General features: G+C 51.9%; 1 protein-coding gene, 1 long non-coding RNA gene and 1 other non-coding gene across 3 annotated transcripts; 2 read left to right on the top strand and 1 right to left on the bottom strand.

The window, feature by feature from the left end:
* Nucleotides 1–221: 221 nt before the first annotated feature.
* Nucleotides 222–294, top strand: TRNAG-CCC (transfer RNA glycine (anticodon CCC)). The gene has a single exon. It is a non-coding gene; the product is annotated as a tRNA-Gly (tRNA).
* Nucleotides 295–9,831: 9,537 nt separating this feature from the next.
* Nucleotides 9,832–17,745, top strand: LOC138985586 (uncharacterized). Its single transcript, XR_011462627.1, has 3 exons — nt 9,832–9,992; nt 14,393–14,951; nt 15,397–17,745. It is a non-coding gene; the product is annotated as an uncharacterized lncRNA (long non-coding RNA).
* Nucleotides 16,394–26,300, bottom strand: SSC4D (scavenger receptor cysteine rich family member with 4 domains). Its single transcript, XM_005892822.3, has 10 exons — nt 26,122–26,300; nt 24,521–24,556; nt 23,966–24,271; nt 22,961–23,038; nt 21,777–22,091; nt 19,396–19,473; nt 18,749–18,823; nt 18,322–18,633; nt 17,340–17,408; nt 16,394–16,710 (listed from the first exon to the last, which is right to left on the bottom strand). The coding sequence occupies exons 1-10, from the start codon at nt 26,285–26,287 to the stop codon at nt 16,394–16,396; spliced, it is 1,752 nt and encodes a 583-aa protein (XP_005892884.2). The 5' UTR covers nt 26,288–26,300.
* Nucleotides 26,301–26,578: the final 278 nt, after the last annotated feature.

Raw genomic sequence — 26,578 nt, 5'->3', positions numbered from 1 at the left:
GGCCAGAACAGATAAAGCCCTTTTGTCTTCACACTGAACAAATTTCTCCAGGAACAAAGAGTAGATTTTAGCACGTTCCTTCCCCCCACCCCCCTCCATCTATAATGTCCGGTGCATGACGGGAATGGAGAGATGGCCAAAGAGATGGATGACCAAGATATATGGTACTGAGCTCCTCACCTCTCTCCTCGTCCAAGCCAAGAAACCTGTGCCCAGGGACTTCCCTGGTGGTCCAGTGCTTAAGACTCTGCATTCCCAATGCAGGGGGCCCAGGTTCGATCCCTGGCCAGGGAGCTAGATCCCATATATTACAACTAGGAAAAAAAGAGAGTGAGAGAGAAGAAAGAAATGTGTGCCCAGAGGGTTATACAAGGCCTAAGAGCACTTTATGACAAGTGGAGATTGGGCCTCCAACCCCAGGCAGGGCAGTCACACCAACTTGGGCTGAGCCAGGTGCCTGTATCAGAGGCTGCCTCAAAGTCTATAATCTCTCCCCCTAAGTCTTCATCTTGTTTCTAACACTCAGATGGCAAGGAAAGGCCACTAAGTGAGAAAACACAGGAGCGCATATGCATTTATCCCCATTCTTCCACATTATAGATGAGGGGTCCAAGGCACAGAGAGGTTACGTAACCTGTCTAGGTCACACAGCTAGTAAATGGAAGGGCTGAGTCATGAAGGAGGTTCACATGTCTCCTGTACTTCACTGGAGGGGTGGAGGCAGGCCCGACTCCCCACACACAGCTGGGTTTAATTCTAACCACTCCCATGGGAGGATGCAGATCAAGCTGGGTAGGAGGAGGAGCCTGACAGAGGAAGTGAATGACCTGCTCTCTCATGAGAGTGGGAAGGAGTGTATTCCCCAGGAGGATGAGTCCAAGCCAAGGCCCTCCTGGAGAAGTTGGAGGGACAGCAGTTTCCAGGCATCCTGCCCAAGGCAGTGGCTGTCCATGCTGGATTCAGGGACCTGGGGCTGCAAACAACACTGGAGACTGGCTGAACCAATGATGGGCTAAATAACCTTAAATCACACATCTTCTCTGGATCTCTGTTAATTCTGGAACGCAGAACTAATGATCCATCAGCACAGAAAAAGCCACTTGGGTTAATACTAAAACCTTGACACTTTCTGCTCTTTGTTGAAATAACCTGACCTCTAATCACCCTGTGCAAATCAGAAGCCTTCAAAGAAAACTTTGGGGATTTCCTGGGTTTGGGGGCATCAGGGAGGGGAGGATAAATAAAACTAGTCCCAAGAAAGTCCTGAGGTTGGGAATCTGAGACTGGATTGGATCAGATTGGACCAGATTCTGCCCTTTGGATTTTTCAGCCAGGGGAGATTTCAAGCAAGGGAGAGGAGGAGTCAGGTTTGCATTTTAGAATGGTCACTCTGGAAGCTGGAGTAGAGGGTGGGCCAGATGGGGAGACCAGAGGAAGGGAGACCACTGGGGTGGGGGTGTTCCTATAACAGCCACTGTGGGAGGTGTGGGAGTGAGGGTAGGGCAGCAGTGGTGACCGGAGGAAATGCCCAGCACGACTCCTAGACAAGTGGGTGGACAGGGAGAGTCCCATTCTCCTCGACAGAGCAGGGTTAAGGGGAAAATGACAAGCTCAGTTTGGGAGGTGAGATGCCCAGATTGGGTCCCAACATAGAAATTTGAGTTTGCAGTGGGTGGTGGACCCATGGGCCTTTAAAGGATATAAATGGGGGACTTCCCTGGTGGTCCAGTGGCTAAGACTCTGCACTCCCAATGTAAGGGGGCCCGGGTTCAATCCCTGGTCAGGGATCTAGATCCAGTATGCTGCTGCTAAAGATCCCAAGGGCCACAACTAAGACTTGGTGCAGCCAAATAAATAAATTAAATGTATTTTTTTTAAATGAAGAGTATAAATGAGCAGGGAGTGATGTATGGGGTTGAGGCAGAAGGCAGATGGGCCCTGCCCGCCCCTTCCTCCCACAGTAAAGCTATTGGAGATTCATTCCCTATGGACTGCAACTCCAAGAATAGCAGGACAACTAAGGGAGGAGGCTGGGCCCTGCCCAGACCACATATTTCATTTCTCAAAGTCAGGAGACCTCCCCAACCACACGTGTGCAGAAAAGGCTTCTTGGAGGTTAGAGGAGAGTCATGTCAAGGGATGTTCCTTACCCAGACGCCTTTTCGGTAAAATCCATCTTGGCTAAGAAACGCGTGCACACACGTGGGAGGATCCTGAGATGGACCAAATATAGACTGTGAACCAGGCAAATCAAAATGATTGGCTAAAGGAAACCCAGAAGAAATACCCCACAAAAGTAATTCTAACTGCCACGAGGGCGCAATTCAAGAACTCTCCCTCTGAGTCTGTGCATGTGCGTATCTATCCACACATACTGTACTTGTTTCCTCTTAATAAACACTTTACTTGCTTCACTACTTTCCGTTTTTATGGGAATTCTTTTCTGCAAAGCTGAAGGCCAGGGCCCTTGTCACTGATCATGGGTCTAGTAGCTAGAGTCTGGTGCTTTCTCCATCGTGACCCAGCTTCAATCTCTGGCTCAGAACCCAAGCCCGGCTCCAAGCCAGTGCAGGCCGAGGCCACCCGAGATCAGGGTGGGCCAGTGAACACGGGCTCTGGAGACCTGGAGGGATCACCAGGAAGCACTAGATGTGACCATCCATTCCTCACGGTGCCACGTGCCTCCAGAAAACTGGAAGGACACAGAGCAGGCCTTTGCTGAGCTAGGGCATCTTTGTCAACCTTGGCAAGTGAGATTTTAGTGGAGTTGAGCTGTAGTGGCTCAGGATGGCAGGGGTTAGCAAGGTGGTGAATCAGAATTTGGAAATGACTGTTGTCTCTCTCTTTTTTTCAATTTAATTTTAATTTTATTCTAGAGTACAGTTGACTTACAATACTGTGTTACAGAAATGACTATCTTCATCAGTCATTTAATAGATGAAGGAGGGAGAAGCTGATATTGCTGGAGGCTCAGGACCGAGGGAGGGTTTTCTTTGTATGCAAAAGGCTGGGGGTTGTTTAAAAGCCTCGGGGAGAGTCTGGAGAGTGAGAGGCTGGAAGGATGGGGGTAAGTTGGGAGGAGCGGGTAGATAAATTGATGTGGGAGAGGTCTGGAGCCCTGGAGGAGAGGCCAGCGGGGAAGGAAGGCAGGTGGAGACTTTCGAGTGGAGAGCAGGGAGGTTCCTGGGAAACTTCTTCCCCGAGAAGAAGCTGAAGTCATCTGCTGAGTCATGGGAGGAGGAGGGGAAGAGGCTGGTGAACAGGCTGAAGGTTTGAGGGAGCCTCTGGGGAGGGTGGGGGAGTGAGCTGGGAGAAGAACCAGCTGGGCCTGGAGGCCGCGTGCACCGGAACCCCATCTGCTGGGTCCTGTGGTTTTCTTCAGCAGTTCTCACTCAGCACTGTGGATCAGGAGCTGCGAAGGTGGAGGTCAGACCACCCAGGGCAGGCAGTGGTCGGCTGTGGCCAAGAGACTGGGGGCCAAGAGGGCTCAATATATCAAAGGAGTGGGTGCTAGGACTGGCCAAGGACATGGATGGGGCAAGGTGGGGAAATCAAGGCAGGAGGAGGTCAGAGGCCGGAAGGCTCAGGGACAGGGAAGAGCAGGTAGAGGGAGCAGTGAAGTGGGGGTGCCAGAGCATCAGGAGAGTGGGAAGCCCCCCAAGAGCAGCAGGAAATTCTGGAGAATGTACAGGCTCTAGAGCAAAGACTCTCTTGAGAGGCTCCAGTTGAAGACACCATGTCCTGTGGATGCTGGAAGTCCCCAGGATGAGGCAGGGCCTGGGGAAGGAGGAAAATGACCACTAGGGGTCAAAGGCTCAGGAAGGCCACCCAGGACCAGGCTTTGAGGGCACAGGGATAGTTCACAGAGCTACAAGCTTTGGGCCCCAAGGAAGGGGGTCTGCCCAGGGGGTTTGGAAGAAGCAGCGTGGCACATGGGGCAGCTAGTGGCTTGAACCTTCATGTCTTTCCATTCTGCCAGGCACAGGGCCCTGCCACCCTTGCATCTTGCTCCTGTAACTCTGATCTCTGGGCCAACACTTCTACCTCGGGAGGAAGACGGGATGATTTGGGCCTCCTGAACTTCACAACCAGAGAAGAGGAAGCCAAGGGCTTGAGCAAAGGGGAGTGTGGCCACAGTATTCCCCTGCCATGTACTTGCTTTGTCCACTGGGTCACGCAGGTGGCTAAGAACAGGCAGCAGGCAGAGTAGGGGCCGCCGTAATTCCCCAGGCGCTGAAGGTCCTGGGGCTACTCCTGGGGCAGGGAAAGATCAAGGAGGAGGCCGCGAGGCAGGCAACAAAAAAAAAAAAAGAGAGAGAAGAGAAATAAACAGAGACAGAGGGACAAGGATCCGACAGGACAGAGAGACAGACAGGAAAGCAGGATGGCTGAGACAGAATCGTGGAGAGAAGGTGCTGAGCTCACTGGCCACGTGCCCATGGCTCATTCCGGAAGCTGCTGGGATGGACCCAATCAGTGCAAGATGGATGGCTGTTCTGGGAAGGCAGAGGCCGCCAGGCCAGGCAGCCACAGCATCCCTTCCATCTGCACCACCTGCTGCAGGAAGCCCAGTCAGGTGACTCTTGCTAAAGACTGAAGAGTGCCCCCAGGGTTTCCTCAAGGGCAGCAGGAAGTGGGAGAAGAAGGGGTCTGCTTTGGAGGCATGAACACAGCACTCCCCCCCAACCCCAGTCTGCCTCTCACTAACTGTGAGGTCTGGCAGCCATTAACCTCCCTTCATCACCATCAGTAAGATGGAAAGAGCCACCCAATGCTCAGCGGTTGTGACATGTCTTCACCTGCCCCACAGGGTCCTGAGTAACCTGGGCGTCAAGGCTGTCCTTCAGGTCTCACAAGAACTTGGAGGCAACTGACGTCTTCTGTTCCTGGCATCGTTTGAGGAGAGTTCCAAAAATCTGGCCAAGCCGTTTGGGCCAGAGGTGGGGAGTCAGGACATTAGGTTGTGACCCCAGTTCCCAGGGCTGCACCACTGCTAAAAGTGAAAGTCACTCAGTCGTGCCTGACTCTTTGCAACCCCATGGACTATACAGTCCATGGAATTCTCCAGGCCAGAGGACTGGAGCAGGTAGCCTTTCCCTTCTCCAGGGGATCTTCCCAACCCACGGATTGAAACCCAGGTCTCCCACATTGCAGGCAGATTCTTTACCAACTGAGCCATCAGATCAGATCAGTCGCTCAGTCGTGTCCGACTCTTTGCGACCCCATGAATCGCAGCACGCCAGGCCTCCCTGTCCATCACCAACTCCCAGAGTTCACCCAGACTCACGTCCATCGAGTCAGTGATGCCATCCAACCATCTCATCCTCTGTCATCCCCTTCTCCTCCTGCCCCCAATCCCTGCCAGCATCAGACTCTTTTCCAATGAGTCAACTCTTCTCATGAGGTGGCCAAAGTACTGGAGTTTCAGCTTTAGCATCATTCCTTCCAAAGAAATCCCAGGGCTGATCTCCTTCAGAATGGACTGGTTGGATCTCCCTGCAGTCCAAGGGACTCTCAAGAGTCTTCTCCAACACCACAGTTCAAAAGCATCAATTCTTCGGTGCTCAGCCTTCTTCACAGTCCAACTCTCACATCCATACATGACCACAGGAAAAACCATAGCCTTGACTAGATGAACCTTTGTTGGCAAAGTAATGTCTCTGCTTTTGAATATGCTACCTAGGTTGGTCATAACTTTCCCTCCAAGGAGTAAGCGTCTTTTAATTTCATGGCTGCAGTCACCATCTGCAGTGATTTTGGAGCCTAGAAAAATAAAGTCTGACACGGTTTCCAATGTTTCCCCATCTATTTCCCATGAAGTGGTGGGACTGGATACCATGATCTTCATTTTCTGAATGTTGACTTTAAGCCAAATTTTTCACTCTCCACTTTCACTTTCATCAAGAGGCTTTTGAGTTCCTCTTCACTTTCTGCCATAAGGGTGGTGTCATCTGCATATCTGAGGTTATTGATATTTCTCCTGGCAATCTTGATTCCAGCTTGTGTTTCTTCCAGTCCAGCGTTTCAAACAATACTGGAGTGGGTAGCCTATCCCTTCTCCAGCAGATCTTCCCAACCCAGGAATCACTGATAAAGATCTCACTAATTAAAAGCTCCTCCCCAGGCTTCCCAGGTGGCTCAGTGGTAAAGAATCCACCTGCCAATAAGGAGACTCGGGTTCCATCCCTGGGTTGGGAAGAGCCCCAGGAGAAGGAAATGGCAACCCACTCCAGTATTCTGGCCTGGAGAATCCCACAGACAGAGAAGCCTGGCGGACTACAGTCTATAGTGTTGCAAAAGAGTCAGACACGACTGGAAGACTAAACAACAGCAACTCACCTCCCCTCACCCCTAAACCCCGGCACTTATGCTGGCTGTCAAGCTCCAACGACACAGGGACAAAAGGACACGTATCATCGCTCTGTCCCACCTACCTAAGAGCTCTGCCCCAGATGGCAGCCCTCCACAACTGGGCCGGAGGAGACCCTCCTGATCATCAGGGTTGCCGGCACACTGGCCTCATTCTGCCTCCCCACCATTTACTTGTCCCTCCATTGATTCAAATGTTGGGTACTCATTAGGTGCATCATATCTGGCGGGTGAGACAAATAAAGACATGTGATGAGAAGACGAGCCCAGGATGCTGGGAAGGGACATCAAGGGGGCCCTAGTCCCGTCTATCCAAGTCCTTGGCCTCCAACTCCAGCTTAAGTGCTTCCTCTTCCAGAAGGCTTCCCAGAACTTCTTCTAGGAGTGACTTCTTTAAAAAAAAAAATTATTTATTTAATTTGGCTGTGCAAGGTCTCAGTTGCAGTACAAGGGCTCTTCGATCTTCCTTGCGCCATGGCGGCATGCAAACTCTTAGGTGCGGCATGTGGAACCCAGTTCCCTGACCAGGCATTGAACCCAGGCCCCTTGTATTGGGAATGCAGAATTAGCCCCTGAACCACCAGGGAAGTCCCTAGGAGTGACTCCTTCTGCTTCTGAGCCCACATTTCTCCAAAGCTGCATACACCAGGGTCTTACTCAAGGGCTAGGAATGTATATGCACAGTATCCTTACAGATTGTCTCCTCTTTGGGGTCAGAGTACAGATCCTATTCATCTTTGCATTCTATGGAACCCAGCACAGTTGCAGGGGATCAGAGGTCAATGGATACATATGTTTTTGAACCTCAGCAGAGTTCATCAGATGCATAATAGTTTATGTCTTTAAGCCTTAGTCTCTTCACTTGTTAAGTGGGGATAATAATTTTCACTTCCTGGCGAGGCCAGATGGATCAAATGAGATATTGCATGTGAAGTCCCTTGGCAAGCTGGAGGCTGCACAGCTCTGTGCAGTCGTGGGTTGTTGCTAATAATACTGCAATCTCGGGGCCGGAGTTGGACGCAGAGAGGCAGGGAGCAGGCGCCCCTCTGTCTGCAGCTTCTCCTCCTGTCTGACAGTGGCGGAGAGGCTCTCGGAGCCTAAAACAACCCAAATGTGGGCAGCCAGACTGTGGTGGGAAGAGAAGCCAGTGGGAGCCTGGATACTCAGGTTCCAAGTCTGCCTCTAGCTCAGGGTGGTGACCTTGGACAGGTCAGTCCCTTCTCTGAGCATCAGTTTCTTCATCAGCCAAGTAGGAATTGAATTCACTGGCTGGCTGGCAGCAGAGATGAGGTGAGGCTCTAGTAGGAGCTGGAATGCAGAGGAACGCCACACCAATGTCCCGGTATTGTACAGCTGTGGGGTCCCAGTGAGGTCTGTACCAACCCATCTGCAGACATTACCCTTTCCCTTCCAGCCCAGTTGGGTCAGATGGCAGCCTCTCTCCCTGGGAAACCAGGCATAATTTCTGACTAGAGTGGTGCTCAAGTATTTGTTGAATGAAAGAATAAATGAGTGAATAAAGTGGACCTCACAGAGGGAGTGCCACTCTTAGGCTCCAAAAGCATTACAGCCCCCCTTGGACAGGTCAACAGTTCATCCCTCTGCTCATGGTCTGTACCGCTTCTACCAGAGTTTGAACCATCATCACAGCTCCCCTGAATTAATGCAGCTGGTTTTCCTGTTTCCATCTTCTTCCCCTACTATCTACCCCTTCTCCACAGGATGCTTAGAGTGATCTTTTTAAAACTCAAATCCTATTATGTCTCTCTTCTGCTTAAAATCCTATGGTTAGCTTCCTAGTACCATCAGGATAATCTTCCTAATCATTAATGAGCCTACAAAGGCTCTCCTCCCGTCTCAATCCACTGTCTCCCTTGAGCCTCTGTTCCAGCCACCTGCTTCTTTTCCCATTCCTCAAAGAAATCCAGGCTCCCTTTCATCTGGTTAAAAGCTATTTTCTTTCAAAAGCTTTCCCTGGTCCCTCCTAGACTCAATTGTTTTTGTTCAGTTGCTAAGTATTGTTAGATTCTTTACAACCCCATGGACTGCAGCATGCCACGATCCTCTGTCCTCTACTATCTCCCAGAGTTTGCTCAAACTCATGTCCATTGAGTCAGTGATGCTATCTAACCATCTCATCCTCTGCAGCCCCCTTCTCCTTTTGCCTTCAATCTTTCCCAGCATCAGGGTCTTTTCCAATGAGTCAGCTCTTCGCATTTGGTAGCCAAAGTATTGGAGCTTCAACTTCAGTCCTTCCAATGGATATTCGTGGGCAATTTCCTTTAGGATTGACTGGTTTGATCTACCGGCTGTCCAGGGACTCTCAAGTCTCCATGGAGTACTCATTTAGTTTTAGTGTTACACTGCTCGGTCATGTCTGACTCTTTGTGACCCCATGAACTGTACAGTCCACCAGGCTCCTCTGTCCATGGAATTCTCCAGGCAAGAATGCCCTGAAAGCTGCCCCAGACTTAGCACTCTTTTCTTCTCCCATCCAACTCTCACCAGTATTTCATGGAATCATTGGTCTATCTCCTGCCTAGACTGTAAACTCTACAGGAGCAGAGACCTGGTTGGATGCGCTGTTTGTTCCAGTTTGACACAAGGAAGGGCTCAAATATTAATATTTGCTGAGTAGCTGAGTGAGGCTGAGAGGAAGAAAGGCTGCTAGCAGTCTTTGAGAGTAAGATAAGCTTAAGCAGACCAAGACCAAGGGCAGAGGCCAGAGACGTGCAGAGCGGTGGAGGGCGGTGCAGGGGAGGGGGCGGGGTGGGGGTAGGGAGAGACAGGGCCTAGACTATGAATTTGATGAACAAACTGCTGAGATCCAGAGACCACCCTCCCTGCCCCTTGTCTATATCTCAAAGACCCTCAGGACCAACCTTGCACGCCCAGGCCTTTGTCCGGGTGCCCCTAAGCGGCTGGTCGTGAAACTCTCAGCCTAGTACACCTGTCTGCAAGTACCTGGGCCTGCCCCTTCCAAATGCCAGTTTTAATAAAAACTGGCCTTATAATTTTAATAGTCCTCTGCAGGGTAATCCTCCCCTAAAACAAGAATAAAGATCCCAGCCTGGTCCGATTGGGGGCGGGTGGAGTGTCAAACGCTCTTTGTAAACTGAGAATGGCCGCACAGACTAGAAAAGCTCGCCTTCACCCCAGGTTCTTGGGCGCTCTTCCTGACCCTTTTCTCCTGACCCCGCATAGGTGGCACCATGCTTCCACCCCAGTTCCAGGCACACCCCCCTCTCCAGTAGCGGAGCCCAGCACGCTCCCCAAAGCCCCAAGGGGCGCGCCCGGAAAGGGCAGATTCTCAGATAGGAGGGGAGGTGGTGCCTTTGCCTTTGGCTCCGCCCCACCCGCACGCCGCAGCTTGCTGTGATTGGCTATGTCAGTCCAAGCCTCTCCAATCAGAAGGCTACCCCGGAGCCAGAGGTGGGGCTTCGGTTCTCACGCAGGGCGGCTCCTAGTCTCTCTTCTCTTGGGGCGTCCACCCCGCCCTGCCCCTCCGCCATGACTCAGCAGGAAGGCGCGACCCGACTGGGCCGGAAGGGCCGAGCCAAGTCACCCCCTCCAGGTCCACGCCACTGAGCGTGTGGGACTGGGAGGAGGATTTGGGGGCAGAGGTGAGAATCCCTAGACCTGATCCCTGATCTTTGTGACCCAGAAAAACTGATCCTTCTCTGACCCTGCGTTTTTCTTTTGTACAGCAGCGATAAACACGTCCAGGAGAAGTCAGGAGACACGGTTGTACTAGTTAGTAGGAAAAGCATGGAGCTTCTCTGGAGTTTGACAGTTCAGGGAGCGAATCTCACCCTCTTAATTATGTAGCTGTGTGATCCTAGCCAGTCCCTAAATCCTCCTGTGTAAAATCCTAGAAAGATTTTTATCTCCATCTCTTAGGTTGAGACAGTGAGACAATGAATACAATGTATATGAAACCACTTAGTTTCATAGGTGGCTGCAGAATTAAATTAGGAGAACCAGCTTTGATTAGCAAAACAAAAGGGACAGTTTTGGAAAGCTAGTCCTGGAGGCTAGGCAGTAGACAAAATAAACAGTTCTGCCTAAGAAATGGGAAAGAACCCAATCGAAAAATGGGCAAAGGACTTGATAGACATTTCTCCAAAGAAGATACACAAATTGTCAATAACAACAACAACAAAAGATACTTGACATAATTAGTCTTTAGGGAAATACAAACCCAAACCAGGAGATAACACTTCACAGTCACTAGGATGGCTAGAATTTTTTTAAGGGGATGGGGATGACAAGAATTAACAAAAATGTGGAGAATTGGAACCCCTGTGCAGTGCACGTGGGAATGTAAAATGGCCCATCCACAGTGCAAAACAATTTGGTAATCCCTCAAAATGTTAAGCATGTTATTATCATTTGTGCTATTGTTGTTTAGTTGCTAAGTCATGTCTGGCTGTGCAATCCTATGGATTGTAGCCCACCAGGCTCCTCTGTCCATTGTATTTCCCAGGCAAGAATACTGGAGTGGGTTGCCATTTCCTTCTGCAGGGATCTTCCCGACCGAGGGATCAAACCTGGGTCTCCCATATTGCCTGATTGTATGTCTACAAAATGTCTAGAAGCCATCTGGACAGAAAGTGAATTAGCGGCTGCCAGATGCCCCAGGGGTGGGGAGATGGCGAGTGACTGCTAATGGATATGAGGTTTTTTTGGTGGGGTGATGAAATGTACTGGAATTAGATAGTGGTGATGGTTGCACAACCTTGCAAATAGCTAACGGACCACTGAATTGTACACTTTAAAAGGGTGAATGTTATGATATGTGAATTATATCTCAGTAATGCTGTTGTTTAAGAAAAGGCAAAAATGTAGGAGTCAGAGGGCTTGCAAACGTTGGGGTAGGAGACAGGGAGGGTCTCATTTGGGGTAGGCTGTTAGGGCTAGAGTAAAGAAAATCAAAATAAAAATGATGTGGGAATGTGCCTGTGTGTGCAGTGGTGGTGATGGTGGCCCTGTGTGAATATACAAAAGAGCTCTTTAAAAACAGGATATGTAGGGACTTCTTGGTGGTCCAGTGGTTAGGACTCTGAGCTTCCACAGCAGAGAACCTAGGTTCCATCCCTGGTTAGAGAATTTGTATCCCACAGGCTGTGTGGCATGGCCAAAATAATAATAATGGACTTGAGTTTAAAAAAAAAACAGGGTATCTAATTTTTAATTTTCAGTTGTTTGGTTCTTTAATGTTGTTCTTTATATTTATTTTTTTGGCTGTGCTGGGTCTTAGTTTTGGCACACGGGGATCTTCGATCTTCGTTGTGGCGTGCTGCATCTTTATTTTTTAACATTTATTTATCTATTTATGGCTGTGTCAGGTCTTAGCTGTGGCACGTGGGATCTTTCGTTGCTGTACGCGGGCTTCTCTCGAGTTGTGGCACTGCATGGGTTCCAGAGCCCACGGGCATGAGGGCTTAGTTCCCCCAAGGTGTGTGGGATCTTAGTTCCCAACTACGGATCAAATCCGAGTCCCTTGCATTGGAAGGTGGAGTCTTAAGCACTGGACCACCAGAGCAGTCCCTCAGCTGCTTGTTGAATGCTTGCCCCCGATCAGTGGCCAAGCGTGCACTGTGCGCAGCCCGGAACAGGTGGAACTTTAGGGGTGAAGGGCTTAGTCAGTGAACAGGTAAAGGGGGAGTCACAAAGGAGGTAAAAGCAGATGCTGCTGCTGCTGCTAAGTCGCTTCAGTCGTTTCCGACTGTGCGACCCCATAGATGGCAGCCCACCAGGCTCCCCCGTCCCTGGGATTCTCCAGGCAAGAACACTGGAGTGGGTTGCCATTTCCTTCTCCAATGCATGAAAGGGAAAAGTGAAAGTGAAGTTGCTCAGTCGTTTTCGACGCTTAGCGATCCCATTAACTGCAGCCTACCAGGCTCTTCCGTCCATGAGATTTTCCAGGCAAGAGTACTGGAGTGGGGTGCCATTGCCTTCTCCAAAAGCAGATGGGAGATTCAGCAATCAGCAAAAGTCAGGGGGACTTAGCAGGACCTAACCTCCATAAGGGGCTTCCCTCATAGCTCAGTTGGTACGATGCAGGAGACTCCAGTTTGATTCCTGGGTTGGGAAGATCTGCTGGAGAAGGAATAGGCTACCCACTCCAGTATTCTTAGGCTTCCCTTGTGGCTCAGCTGGTGAAACAATCTGCCTGCAATGCAAAAGACTTGGGTTCGATCCCCGTGTTGGGAAGATCCCCTGGAGAAGGGAAAGGCTATCCACTCCAGTATTCTGGCCTGGGGAATTCCATGGGCTGTGTAATCCACGGGGTCGCAAAAAGTTGGACACAACTGACTTTCACTCACTTCACTAACCTCCATAAGAATTCCTGAGATTTTTGGTAGGGATCCTTGGTATCCTATTTTAATGGGCCCTTTTAATTAATCTCAAGAGGCAAGGTGCAGTCAGGAAGTTGAAAGATGCGGAAGATGGCCAAGAGGCTCATTGCCCTTAGAATAGAACTCTTCTCTGTGGCCCAGAAAGCCCTGAGCGGTCTGACCCTTACCAGCTTTCCTGACTTGTCTCTTGGCACTTTGCTCCAGTCACAATGCCCTTTTTTCTGGTCCTTCTGCAGGCCAGGCTAAATCCCTAGTGACAGACCTGGAATGGTCTACCCTAAACCTTTTCATGGTCCACAGAAGGCTCATGGCTGGTTCCCACCCAGGCCCAGCTCAAGTCTCACCTCCTCAGAGGCTTTCCCTCACCATCCATTCCCTCCCATAACACCCTGCTTCATGTTCTTCCTAGCACGAATCACTGCTCCAAATCTCTTGGCTGTTGATTTGTTCAGTGGCTTTTCACGGGACTTGCCTTGAAGGTAACCTCTGGGCCCTGCAAACAGAAACGGGTCTAGATCTTTCTGGGGCTCTGCAGCCCCAGAGTCCAGCCCAGTGTGCAGACTAGCACACGGGCGCTCCAGAAATATTTGCTCAGGTCCTCTGTTCACTGGCCAACTATTATTTGAGCACCTGCCGTGTATGAGGTCTCGCACACAAAGTTGAACACAACAGCCCCAGCCCCAGGAGGACACAGCCGAGTCAGAGCAGTCCGCTGAGATGCGTGGGTCGGTGCTGTCCCTGGGCAAGTGCATGGTGTGATGGGGGCTCCTAGTCCTGACCGTGGGTGCGGGAGCGGGTACCCGTGAAGGCCTTCTGGAGAAAGGAAAGTTGAGCCATGAGTCTAAATAAGAGTTGACTAAGGGGGAAGGAGGGGAGAGGGTGACGTGTATTCCAGGCAGAGAGAACAGCATGTGCAGAGGCCCGGTGGGAAGAAAGCCCAGACATTAGAGGAACTGAAAGTAGTTCAGCCTGGCGAGATCCTGGCACCAAGTGGTGATGGATGATGTCAAAAACACAAGCAGGGCCAGTCTGTGCAGGAGACTTTGTAGACTGAACTAAGGAGTTGAGCAAATGGCCTTCCCTGGAAGTCCAGTGCTAAGACTCCTTGCCCCCAATGCAGGGGGCACAGGTTCAATCCCTGGTCAGGGAATTAAGATCCTGCATGCCATGTGGTGCAGCTAAGAAATAAAAGAAGCTTAACTTCCAGTCCTGCATCTACTCTGCAAACCTGGATAAATCATTTCCGGTCTCTGAGCCTCAGTTTTCCCTGTCTGTAAAAAGGGATGCTAATACTTCCCTTGAGTTGAGCATCGATGAAAGCACTTTGTTAGATGGGGAAGGGGAGTCCAGGGGTGGGAAGCTGTGATACACCTCAAGACAATGAATGTGGGTGTACCTCAGTCAGTCAGTCAGTTCAGTTGCTCAGTCGTGTCCCACTCTTTGCGACCTCATGGACTGCAACATGCCAGGCTTCCCTGTCCATCACCAACTCCTGGAGCTTGCTCAAACTCATGTCTTATCGAGTCAGTGATGTACCTGGAGAGGTAATAACCGTGGGCTGTGCAAAATGATAGCGTGCTGCGCTCAGGTCTGAGGCTCTTGGTGGCTAGAACTTCCCTGTTTCTCTGCCTGACTCCCTCCATTCTTTGGTGCTCTCACAGGAGGAGATGAGCACACATCCTTCTACTTCACCATCCTGAACCAGAAGCCCCGACTCCCTGAATTCTTCAGCATTGTCATTCCTTTCCCTCCTCCAGCCCTCGTCCCTCCAATGACACAGTAAGTTGCAGGGTGCTCCCTGACAAATGGAGACAAAACCAATACTGCCAAGAGCTGATGGAGTTTGGAGCTTAAGTGTCTGCCTCACTTTTTGGCTGGCAGCCAAGACTTGGGTTTGGAGCCTGTGGGAAGCAGAACAATGCCTTCCCCTCAAAGATGTCCATGTCCTAATCCCTGGAGCTGGTGAAAATGTGACTTTACATGGTTAAAAAGATTGTGCAGATGTGCTTAAATTAAGGACCTTGAGATGGGGAGATTATCTTGGATTATCCAGGTGGGCCTGATATAATCATAAAAGACCTTTAAGGATGGAAGAGGGAGGCGGGAGAGTCAGAAGAAGAGATGAGATGATGGAAGCTGGGGTCGGAGTGATGCGATTGCTGACCAGAAGGAGGTCTTGAGCAAGCATGGAATGCAGGCAGCCTCTAGAAGCTGCTAAAGGTGAGGAAATGGATTCACCTCTGGATCCTCTAGAAAGAATATCGCCCTGCCAACACTCTTGAATTTAGAATTGAATTTAGAAATGAATTTAGAATTGAATTTAGAAATGGGGAAACCCATTTCCAACTCATGACCTCGGGAACTGTAAGATGATAAATTTATGTTGTTTAAAGTCACTAAATTTGTGATAATTTGCTACACAATGAGAGAAAACTCATACAGAGCCTGCAGGCTAATGTGGAAGGCGGGGCTTTTTTGGTCAGACAGTTGCTATTGGCAAGTCATGCACCTTGGGGCTGAGAGAGGCTCTGGCAGGATCCCCTACTTCTCTGTGGCCCTAGGGCTCCAGGTGAGGTACCCCAAGAGCAGCCCTTGGGGAAGCCCCAGTGCTGCTTCCTTTTCCCCATCATTCTTTCTGCCTCCTGTCAATTTTTTTCTCTTCTAGTCATTCCGCTGCCATGACCACCATGTTTCGTGACCTTGAGTAGACCCCGTTGAGGACCCAGATTTCTGTGAACATAAAAGTGAGGATGGCCCAGGGGACCTTCTAGGGGCCTTCTTGGCGGCCTGACACTGTGAGTCAGCGTCTCCAGGATGCGATGGGCCTGCGGAAAGCTCTCTGATGATGCTCTTGACCCGCCCTCCATCCCCCAGAGGGTTTCCTCCAGAGTCCTAACCAGAGTCTTTCCTGCTGCCACAAACAGTGCACTTACGCACCAACATTGACCTTGGTTAAAAGAGGAAAAGGAGGGGAAACAATGCTTTATTGACTTGGCACCTATGAATGGGTGGCTACAGGCCCCCAGGGTTCTTTGCATCTGCAAAATGGAGGCTCTGTCGTGGGGGCAGCAGAAATCAGAGTTGCTGGTTCTAGCTGCAGGGAGGGACCACTGTCACTGCTTTGGCCCCTTCCAGTCCCCTTGTCCAGCCAAGCACCATCTGGCCCTCTTGGAGCAGGCCAGCGCAATGACCCCGGTTCTTCTGCAGCCCTTGGCAGTCTAAGGTCAGAACTGTAGGCCTCTCCTGCCTTCCCTCTTCTTGAGGATTCCAAGATGAGTAGAGGTGGGAAGGAAGGGATATACCCCATTCTGGACCTTCTGGAGGACAGACCAGGAAGGCTGGGTCAGGGTTCCTGTAATGGGACCCCTGCCAAAGAGGACAGTTAGGAGTTATTCACTCCCCACCACTTTCTGTTTGAGCTGAGCAGAAAGTGGGAGCTTTCATTGAACTGGGCCCAGCACAGGTGATGACAGTGAGGTCAGACACTAAGTTGATGGGCTCTGCTTCCCTAGGCAGGACCACACCATTTAGGCAGGCTCTCTCCCAAGCAAGGGGAGGGCAGGCAGAGTGAACTGCTGCTGTCACAGGAGGAGCACTTCCTGGAGGAAGAGGGGCAGGCCACAGTAGGCTCCCAGAAGAGGTGGTCTGCAGAGCAAGCTGGGTCACTCCGGCTGGCACAGGACACTGGCATCCTCGCTGTGGTCACAGTTGTGGGCATCCCAGCGGATGTGAGAGCACAGCAGCAGGGCACTCTCGTCCCCACGGCACTTGACATTGTCCAGGAGAATAGGGCCTCGGCCTGGGCCAAAGTGGGCCTCACCAGGGGCTTCCAGGGCCTGGCCACAGCCCAGCTGGCGACACAAGACGCCAGCTGCCCGCAGGTCCCAAGCATCATCACAGACAGTGCCCCACCGCTGCCCTAGGAAGAGCTCCACACGCCCCTCACATCGGTGGGCTCCGTTGGCCAGACGTAGGTGTCCTGTGGGGGGACAATGCCTGGGGCTGGAAGGGGCCGGCCCAGGCCAGGCCACTCCCAAGCTAGGCCAGGGGAGGGGTAGTTAAGAGGAGACAAAGGGTGGTGGTTTGGGACACCTCACTGCCCTGGGAGCCACTGGACAAGGGCAGACAAATGAGATAAAATAAGATGGGCATCAGGGAAGTGTGTACAAGCCCTTGTGGGGTGTTCTGTGCATGCTGTGAGCTCCATGCCTGCTCTCTCCTTAGTTGGCTGTTTACAATCCTAATACCTCAGCCCTACAGCTGTTGTCAAATGAGATTGTGTCCCCGAAGGTCATCACCATTTCCCCTCCCCTCTGGACTCCCCAAATTAAAGCCTGAATTCTTTCATTGATTTCCTCAGGACAGGAACCCCGTCCCTTTATTTTGGTCTCAAGTCTAGAAATCTCTCAATTGCTCTACCTTAAAACCCCCCTCCCTCCTTCCAGACATCATACCTCTATTGATGAGGCCTGAGACTAACAGGAAAGGACAAGAGTTCTAGGATCTGGTGCAAATCTGCTGTGTAACCTGGGGCTGTGACTTCCCTCCAGATCTGGTCCCTCCTACTCTGATGCCTCCACCTCACTCTTAGGGACTGTGAACACCTACCGTCCCTGGGCCGAGGAGTGGGTACCCGGGTGGTCTCAGCACCCTCCTGCTGGACTAGCTCCTCTGGACCTGGTTCAGCAAGGACAGAGAAAGAGGTGGCTGTGATACTAGGGAACCAGTCCCTTGAGACCAGGTCACCTCTTACCCTCCAAGGGAAGCCTGATCTAGGATCAGAAAGGGCTTCATAGGCCCCCACTCCTTGGAACAGAAACGGGGTTTGTGTTTCTCTCACTCTGGGCCCAAAGCAGAGCCCTCTGTGGCCAAAGCTACCACCAGGGCACCAGACAAGGGCGAAAATATCAATTCCCACATCCGTCAATAAAGAGACGCATTTTTAAATGTGTCGGACTCTGCAACTATCCCTTTTCCAGTGACTTCCCAAGGGACAAACGTATGCTCCCCGAAAGCTGATCAACTTTCGTTGCTAACTAGAGCTTTTCGGATCCTTGACGCAGCACAGCAAAAGCTCCCGGACCACGCCCTTGACTGACTCTCCCACTCTGAGCTCCGGCACTTCGGACTCTGCTCGGGCCCCGCCCCGCACTGCCGCAGAGGGCGCTCCCTTCCCGGCCCCGCCCATGCCGCGCAGCCGCAGAGAGAGTGGGCTCCACCCGATGGTGGGCTCCACCTCTTACTGCGGAGCGTGAGCACTCTCCCGCCGCGCTCACGCTGCAGTGCCGCGGTGAGCGCTCACGCGCGACCCCGCCCATTTCCCAACGAACCCCGCCCTGCCCGCGCCGCAGAGCTTGCCTCTGCGAGGCTCCGCCCACCCCCAGAGCCTGCCTCCGTGAGGCCCCGCCCATCCCTCAGAGCCTGTTCGTCCCGCCGGCACCACGGCACGGGCCAGCGCGCGGCCCCGCCTACTTCACAGCAGACCCCGCCAATGCCTAAGTAAGCGCCTGCGCGGGGCCCCGCCCACTTCCCAGAAGGCGTTCAGCCTCGCCTGTGCCGCAGTGCACATGTGGTCCTGCTGCGGCCTCACCTGAGCAGATCGCGCCCGCATCCTCGTGGTGCCCGCAGTTGTGCTGGCCCCAGCCCAGGTGGAAGCAGTCGCTGAGGCGGGCCTCCGTGCCGGCGCAACCCACGTTGTCCAGCAGCACGGGGCCGCGGCCGTAGCCGAAGTGGCCAAGGCCCGTGGCGCCCAGCGCCGGCCCGCAGCCCGCCTCGCGGCAGGCCACGCGCGCGTCCGCGAAGTCCCAGTCGTCATCGCACACGGTGCCCCAGCCCCCGGCGTACAGCACCTCTACGCGACCGCGGCACGGGCCTGGGCCACCTACCAGCCGCAGCCGCCCGCCTGCAGGGTGCACAGGCCCGCGGCCAGAGGGGCTGGGCTGGGGCCGCCCGCTCCCTGGCAGAGCCCTGGCCCCACCCTCTCCCACCCGCAACGGAACCCCTGCCCTGCCACTTACTTTTCTTCCCTGCCGCCCAGGCGGCAGTGGTGAGCCGTGCGGGCTCCCTGGAAGGCAGGGCACCAACTCCTGTAGCTGCAGAGACAAGGCATCTAGAGCGTTTGAATGGGACAAAGGGGACTTCTGGCCTGCAGCATGGCACACGGCGCACCTACGGAGATGTCCGACCTCTACCACGCCTTCACCCTACTCAGCCTCAATTCTAGAGTTACCATGTTGTCTGCTGTGGTGGGGTCCTCAGGAAACTTGAAGGAAATGAATCAAATCCTACTTCCAGACTTCAGTGCCAACGATAGTTCCAGCCCTCATTCCAAAAGTACTTCTGTCCTTCATTCAACGTGTATCTCAATTTTCACAAGTCTCCTCGATTTCCAATCTCAGCACCCCATTCCACCCGGCCCCTGCCAAATTTTATTTCAGAGCTTCTAAGAAGTGCCTCCTCCCACCCTGCTGAACTTTTCAGAGCTCCGGATTTCATTCTTGCTCCATCTGCTCATCCGTTCTCTCACTCACGTCTTTACCATCTGGTTCAAAAGCCCTGGCCTGCTAGCCCAGGCCCCCTCCCCATGGATCCAGACAGTCTTCCCAATTTCCAGTCCTACCCACCTCATCCCTACCATTCCAGCCTGGAGGGCAGGGCTCCTTACCCTCTGGCTCTGTGTGCCAGGCCCAGTCCACTCTTGTGGCTGACGGTGGCAGTGCTGTGAGAGTCGAGTGGCCCAGGACTAGAGTAGGAGAGAAGGGAGTGGGGTCAGAGGCCAAGGTTCTGGTTCCTGGAGAGAATGAGAGGGTTTCCCTGGAGAAGACAAACAGATTTTACTTCCAGAGCTGGAGGCTCAGCCTCAGCTGGGGTCCAAGGAAGTCTGCCCCGCTTTGCCAATTCTGGTCATTTATTTGTGCTGCCTAGGCGTACACTCTATAGTTTATACAACACTTTCACAAGCATGTTTTCATTTCTTTCCAGGGTTCTCAGAAGCCCAATGTATGTTCAAGTTGGGGAGATAAAGAAGGTCTTGCCCACCAGGGAGGGCCATGCACAGTCCTGAGGGGCTTGCAGAACAAAACTCACTATCCCCGTCTTACAGATAAATAAGATTAGAAGGGGCAAGGGGCATGCTCAAGATTATGCAGAAAGGTTAGCTGAGGCTTTGCCAGGGCTCACTGTGCCTCATTGGGCCTCAGCTTTCCCATCTGTAAATCGGGATTGATGGCTCCTGGTTTGCCGTGAGGCATGGTCAAGCACTTAATATCTGGCAGAGTGGAATCCATCTGTAAAGTGCCATTAACAGCCCTATTATTTCTATTTGTTCAGAAAACCTTTCACTGCGGAAGAAGGACCAGGTGAGGGGAAATACTATCATAAGAGAATCAGGATTGAAGAGAGAGGGAATTCAGGGGACATACCTGAGTTTCAGTGAAAGAATTCTGGAGTATCTCTGGAGCTATCTTAAAGTACTATTACTTTACTCCGAAGTATTTCACAAAGAGTGCTTAGTAATCAACAAGTGTAATCAACAAGAACCTACCGTATAGCACTCAACATACTGTAATAATAACATATATGGGAAAAGAATCAAGAAAAATCCATGTATATACATGTATATATGTATAAGTATAGTTTAAGGGTTCAAAGAGTCAGACGTGACTGAGCACGCACACACATATGTATAACTAAATCAGTGTGCTGTACACTGAAAAGAATTACAACATTGTAAATAGACTACATTCCAATATAAAATAAAAATTAAAAAGAAAATGCCAACAATTAAAAAAAAAAAAAAAGAGTACTTAGTGCCAGAAATTCAGCAGTGGCCACAGGACTGGAAAAGGTCAGTTTTCATTCCAATCCCAAAGAAAGGCAATGCCAAAGAATGCTCAAACTACCGCACAATTGTACTCATCTCACACACTAGTAAAGTAATGCTCAAAATTCTCCAAGTCAGGCTTTAACAGTCTGTGAACCGTGAACTTCCAGATGTTCAAGCTAGTTTTAGAAAAGGCAGAGGAACCAGAGATCAAATTGCCAACATCCGCTGGATTATTGAAAAAGCAAGAGAGTTCCAGAAAAACATCTATTTCTGCTTTATTGACTATGCCAAAGCCTTTGACTGTGTGGATCACAATAAACTGGAAAATTCTGAAAATTCTGAAAGAGATGGGAATACCAGACCACCTGACCTGCCTCTTGAGAAATCTGTATGCATGTCAGGAAGCAACAGTTAGAAATGGACGTGAAACAACAGACTGGTTCCAAATAGGAAAATAGGAAGGCTGTATATTGTCACTGTGCTTACTTAACTGATGCAAAGAGCCGACTCATTTGAAAAGGCCTGATGCTAGGAAAACTTGAAGGCAGGAGAAGGGGATGACAGGATGAGATGGCTGGATGGCATCACTGACTCGATGGACATGAGTTTGAGTAAACTCCGGGAGTTGGTGAAGGACAGGGAAGCCTGGCGTGCTGCAGTCCACGGGGTCGCAAAGAGTCGGACACGACTGAGTGACTGAACTGAACTGAGTGCCAGAAAATTCTGGAGACATGTTTGGAGTACTGTTAGACAACTCTGGAGTATTGGTGGGGTGAAGTCACTCAACGTGTTCGACTCTCTGCGACCCCATGGACTGCAGCCCACCAGGCTCCTCCATCCATGGAATTTTCTAGGCAACTGGAGTGGGTTGCCATTTCCTTCTCCAGTGGATCTTCCCAACCCAGGGATCAAGCCCCGGGTCTCGCGCATGGCGGGAAGACGCTTTACCGTCTGAGCCACCAGGGAATCTCAATTGGTGGGGTAATACTGCAGTATTACATAGTCGTGGAGTCTACTAGAATTTTATGAGGCACTTCTAGAGTCGTACTGAGAAACAAAAACTAATTTGGGGGCCTTTTCGAAAGAGCTCAGGGAAACATCAAGCCACTCAACATCCCGATCCCCTCCGAGGTCCCTCTTCCGGTCTCCTGCTTCAGAATACGGCCCCGCCCCGCGCACCGCCCCGCGCCGCCCCGCCGGCCCCGCCTCCAACCCCGCACCTGCGCAGAGCGCGCCGGCGTCCTCGTGGTGCCCGCAGTTGTGCACGCCCCAGCCCAGACTCAGGCAGGCTGCTAGACGGGGCTCGCCGCCTTCACAGTGCACGTTGTCCAGCAAGATGTGCCCCGTGCCGTAGCCGAAGAAGGCGTTGGTAGTGGCTGCCAGGGCCGCCCCGCAGCCCAGCTGGCGGCACACCACGGCTGCGTCCGGCAGCCCCCAGTCGTCGTCACACACGGTGCCCCACAGGCCACCGTGCAGGATCTCCACTCGGCCCTGGCACGGGCCTGCGCCCCCCACCAGGCGCACGCTGCCCTCACCTGGTGATGGGGGCGGGAACCAGGAGCATCTCCCCCAAGGGCTTTGCTGCCCATCCCAATCCAGTGGTCTTCCTATTGCCCCAGGCCCTCTGCATACCCACAATACATGGTGTCCCAGGACCTAACACCCAGGAAGACCTGCTCACCTACTTACCCCAAAGCACTGCCTCCTCACAGTCTAGATTAGGGGCGCTTTTGGGGATCTGAGGATAGAATCCTATAACTCTGTCACTTTCAGCCTGCCCTTGTCCACGCTCTCCTAAACCGTATAGAATGTGCTGATTCCTTACTTCACAAACAACTCTGCCTCCAGGAAGCCCTCTCTAATCTCTGATGAGTGGGATCCTCTTCCTCCTCTGGACTCCCTTGCCTTTTTATCTGTCCTTTAAGAGAATTTTTCATTTTTCATTTTCTTGCTCTAAGATGATTATCAGCATTTCTATATATAGTATATCTCATTCTCCCATTGGATTAGGTTTCAGCTCCCACCTCTTTTGGAGAAGGAAATGAGAATCCACTCCAGTATTCTTGCCTAGAGAATGCCATGAACAGAGAAGCCTGGAAGGCTACAGTCCATGGGGCCACAAAGAGTTGGACACGACTGAATGACTAACACTAGCCCACCTCTTTTATTTTCTCCAACCTTATGCTACTATTTCTATCATCTCACTAGAATGAATCCTCTTTCCTTATCCAGATAGTGAGCAGCCTGCGGGGTGGGGGTGCAGGGGACAGAGCAGGGGTGAGGGAATGACCAAACTCACCCATCAGTAATCCCTCTCTTCCCACTGCCTAGGGTAGGATTTGGGAGATTCCTCTTGGATCCCTCTCCTAAGACCCAGGTGGTCCCCCACATTGCCTTTGCTTACCTTTTCCATTCTGGGGCGTTGTAGGGGGTTCCCTGCTGGTTAACACTCTCCTTGTTGGGGGCTGCGTGGGCAAGAATTCTGGGAAAGAAGCAGGGTGGAAGAGAGGAAGATGTGGATATTTCTGTTCTCCATCCTCACACAAACAGATATGTGAGGGGCAGTGTATGGACCCCTAAGTTTCCTGATCTCGGTTTCTGGCCACACAAAGGGTCAAAGCTGGGGACTCTGGGTAAGAGAGGAGAAAGGGCCGCCTGAGTCCTGAAAGCAGTAGCTTTAGAGGAGTTTGCTTTAGAGAATTTCTTCCAGTTCTTGGTTTCCTTAGTTTTTAAAGCAGCATCACATCACCTGAGAATTTGTTGGAAATGCAACGTGCAAATTCTCAGGCTCCATCCCAGGTCTGCAGAATCAGAAATTCTGGGATGGGGCTACCATCAGTGTGTGTGTGTGTGTGTGTGTGTGTGTGTGTGTGTTTTCCTGTGCCATGCAGCATGTGGGGGTCTTAGTTCCCTGACCATGGGTTGAGCCTGTGCCTCCTGCAATTGGAGTGCAGTCTTAACCACTGGACCGCCAGGGAAGTCCCACCATCTGGGTTTTATAATGAGCCCTCCAGCTGATTTTCTTAAAAAACAGAACTACTGCTTTCAAGGTAAAAGCCTCCCAGAGATTTATTGCAGGTCTATGCCAAGTGGGCCTTAAACCACCAGACCCCAATGGTCTGGATATAAAACTGGGAAGGGAGCTCTCTGTTGGGATAATCGAAGCCCTCTGTGGAAGCAGTATTGCTGGTTTTCAGCAGAGGTCATACCATGAGCCGGAGCATGGCAGGGCCCAGGCTCCTGCCTGCCAGGCTGGGGGTCTTCCCCAGGACTATGTACACACTGCAGCTGCTGGCTTGGTCTTCACTGGAACATTCTTACCTCTGGGAAGTCCCTTCACGTGTCTAGCCCACAGCCCTGCTGCCCGGCAGTCTGTCTGCGCTTCCGGGTCACAGGCTGTCCCACTCACCGTCACACAGGACCGCCACGTCCTCATAGTGGAAGCAGTTGTGCACGCCCCAGCCTCGGCTGCCGCACTCGCTCAGGGCGGCTTCCTGCCCGCGGCACTCCACGTTGTCCAGCAGGATGGGGCCTCGGCCCTGGCCGAAGGCGAGGGGCCGGGGCACGGGCAGCGCCAGGCCGCAGCCCAGCTGACGACACACCACATTGGCGTCCACCACGTCCCAGTCGTCGTCACAGACGCTGCCCCAGGAGCCCCCGTGTAGGACCTCCAGGCGGCCCCGGCAGCGGCTCGGGCCCCCCACCAGCCTGAGTTCTGTGGAGAGAAGTGACCTGGCACCGGGTGGTGGTGGGGGTCACTGGGCCCTACCTAGAGGATGCCCACCTTGCCACGAAGCTGTGGGGACCTTGGGATCAGTCCCTCCTGGGCCTTATTTTGCCCTTTCTGTAAAATGGGGACACTGGAGCTGTCCCTTTGCATCTTGAGTAACAGAGGTCTTCTGAGCACCTGAGTGCTTTGGGAGCAAGAGTTGGGGGAGTGTGGGGGAGAGGCAGGGGCACCTACCTGGAAAGGGCAGTGAGGTGGGCTGTAGGGCACCAGCTGGAACAGAGTGAGGAAGAGCATTGGCCCCTCAGCCCCCTCCCTTGGCCCCAGGAACACAGCCTCCCCTCCAAGCCTCCCCTCAAGTCTTCACCATCACCCTCTTCCTCGTCACCACCCCTGCTTCCAAAGCCCCTGACTGCCCCAGTTGGCCTCTTGGCTTCATCCCTCACCGGTTGGTCCATGGGCCGCCCCAGAGAGATCTGCCTGAGACCCAGACAGGCTGATCCCATTCCACTGCTGAATTCCTCAAAGCTTCCCCATTTCCTGCAGAAGTCCTGGACCCTGAACTTTCTCTGCAAAGCCTTCTAGGATCTTCTGAGTAGCCTCACCTTCCTTGTTAATCTTGCATCAGTCTGGTCACCAGGTCTGTAATCTTGCTGTCTCCTCTGCTCCCCCTGCTCATTACAGCCCTGCAGATGGAGCCCCCTCCTATGGGAAGCCTTCCTGGAGCTCTCAGCTAAAAGGGCTGTCTTTCTCCTCTAAATCTCTGGATGCCATATACATACCCCTTTCCAGGCCTTCTGCCCAGTGACGTGGCCAGGTCTGTGTCATCTTGGTTTTCCCCAGAGCTCCCTGCCCAGAGTCTGTTACTCCTCAGCTTTGCCTTAAGGGTGTAAATTAACTTTGGGTTTCATTCTGGTTTCCCACTAAAGAGTTTACCTATGTAAGTCTTTCTGTTTCCTTTGGGTTTCTTTTTTTTTTTGGTTCTGGTTTTTTGGTCATGCTTTGTGGCATGTGGGGTCTTAGTTCCCTGACCAGGGATAGAACCCACACCACTTGCATTGGAGGCACAGAGTCTTAACCACTGGGCCACCAGGGAAGTCCCTATCAGTCCTTCTGCTTCTGTATATGTCAGCACTGTGCTCATTGCTTTATGTGGCCTGGCTCACTTAATCATTAGGACAACTTATGAGGCAGCTTAGATTTTGCAGAAGGGAAAACTTCAGGTTTAGTGAGGTCAGGTCACTTGCTCAAGGCCACAAAGCAAATAAAGGGTGGAGCAGAAATTCTAACCCAGATAGCCACACTCCTCTTCACCAAACAATTCTGAGCACGTGGCCTAAGAAGGAAACTGGCCTGGCATGAGAAGTTAATACCTCATAGTACCCTTCATTTGTGCACAGGCTTGTCAGACACAGCCCCATACCTTACCTTACAACCTCTGAGGCATGTACTAGTGAACCCATTTTACAGATGAAGAAACTGAGAGTCAGTTTCTTTTTTCCTAAGTTAGGTTAGTTCCTAGGTTGTTTGATTCCATCTGTTCTACCAGCTGGTTTTCCAACAGCCGTTGGTGAGTCCATGCCCTTTCGCTCCTTCCCTATTTCCAGTATCCTCACTGCCTAGACTCTGTGTGCATCGAGCTCTAGCCTTTAACACTGAGCCTTCCACTCCCCCAACTCAGACCTTAGCTTTCATCAACCTGGGGCAAATGGCAGAGCTGGAAAGAATGTTGGAAAACACCTCGTTTACAGGCCATGTCCCACCATAATTTTACAACTGGGAAAGCTGAGAGTCAGAAAAGGGAAGGGGAAGGGTCAGGGGAGTTGGGAGGCACTCACCCAGTGGCAATAGGAGGAGGAAGGACAGGGCTGGGGGGAGAGGGGGAGGGGCAGTGCTCCTGTCTCCAGACCCCCGTCCTCTGCTCCTCTCATCAGGCTGGGGACCAGTGTGCATCTCTGCTTCCTTGTGTGTCCAGCCAATGGGTGGTCTTTCCAGTGGTCCCATCAAGGTGCAGTGAGAAGTCACAGCTGGAACATCTGGAATTAAATGTTCCAGGTCTCTTCTTCCAGCTGGAAGGGCCCAGGGAGAGCTTTGTGGTGGAGGGGGGCTGGGGGGATAGATGGACATTTACTGTTGCCTTAATTTTTTCCTGTTGCAGTGCATTCTGTTTATGACAAAGGATCCTGGCTTTCCATTGATCTGGAACAATATCAGGTTTCCCTTGAAAGTTAATTAAATTTTAAATTAATTATTTATTTATTTTTTGCTGCATCGTGGCTTTTGAGATCTTAGTTC

Source organism: Bos mutus, chromosome 25, assembly GCF_027580195.1.
Source record: "Bos mutus isolate GX-2022 chromosome 25, NWIPB_WYAK_1.1, whole genome shotgun sequence".
Lineage (NCBI taxonomy): Eukaryota > Metazoa > Chordata > Mammalia > Artiodactyla > Bovidae > Bos > Bos mutus.
Note: the sequence above shows the minus strand (reverse complement) of the source record. Positions and strands in the feature narration are given on the sequence as shown.

Coding starts and splice junctions, on each gene's coding strand:
- SSC4D (XM_005892822.3), bottom strand. CDS start 26,287: ATGGGACCACTGGAAAGACCACCCATTGGCTGGACACACAAGGAAGCA. Junction 22,092..22,960: donor AACGCCCCAGAATGGAAAAG/GTAAGCAAAGGC, acceptor CCCCATCACCAG/GTGAGGGCAGCGTGCGCCTG. Junction 16,711..17,339: donor CACTCCTCGGCCCAGGGACG/GTAGGTGTTCAC, acceptor GTCCCCCCACAG/GACACCTACGTCTGGCCAAC.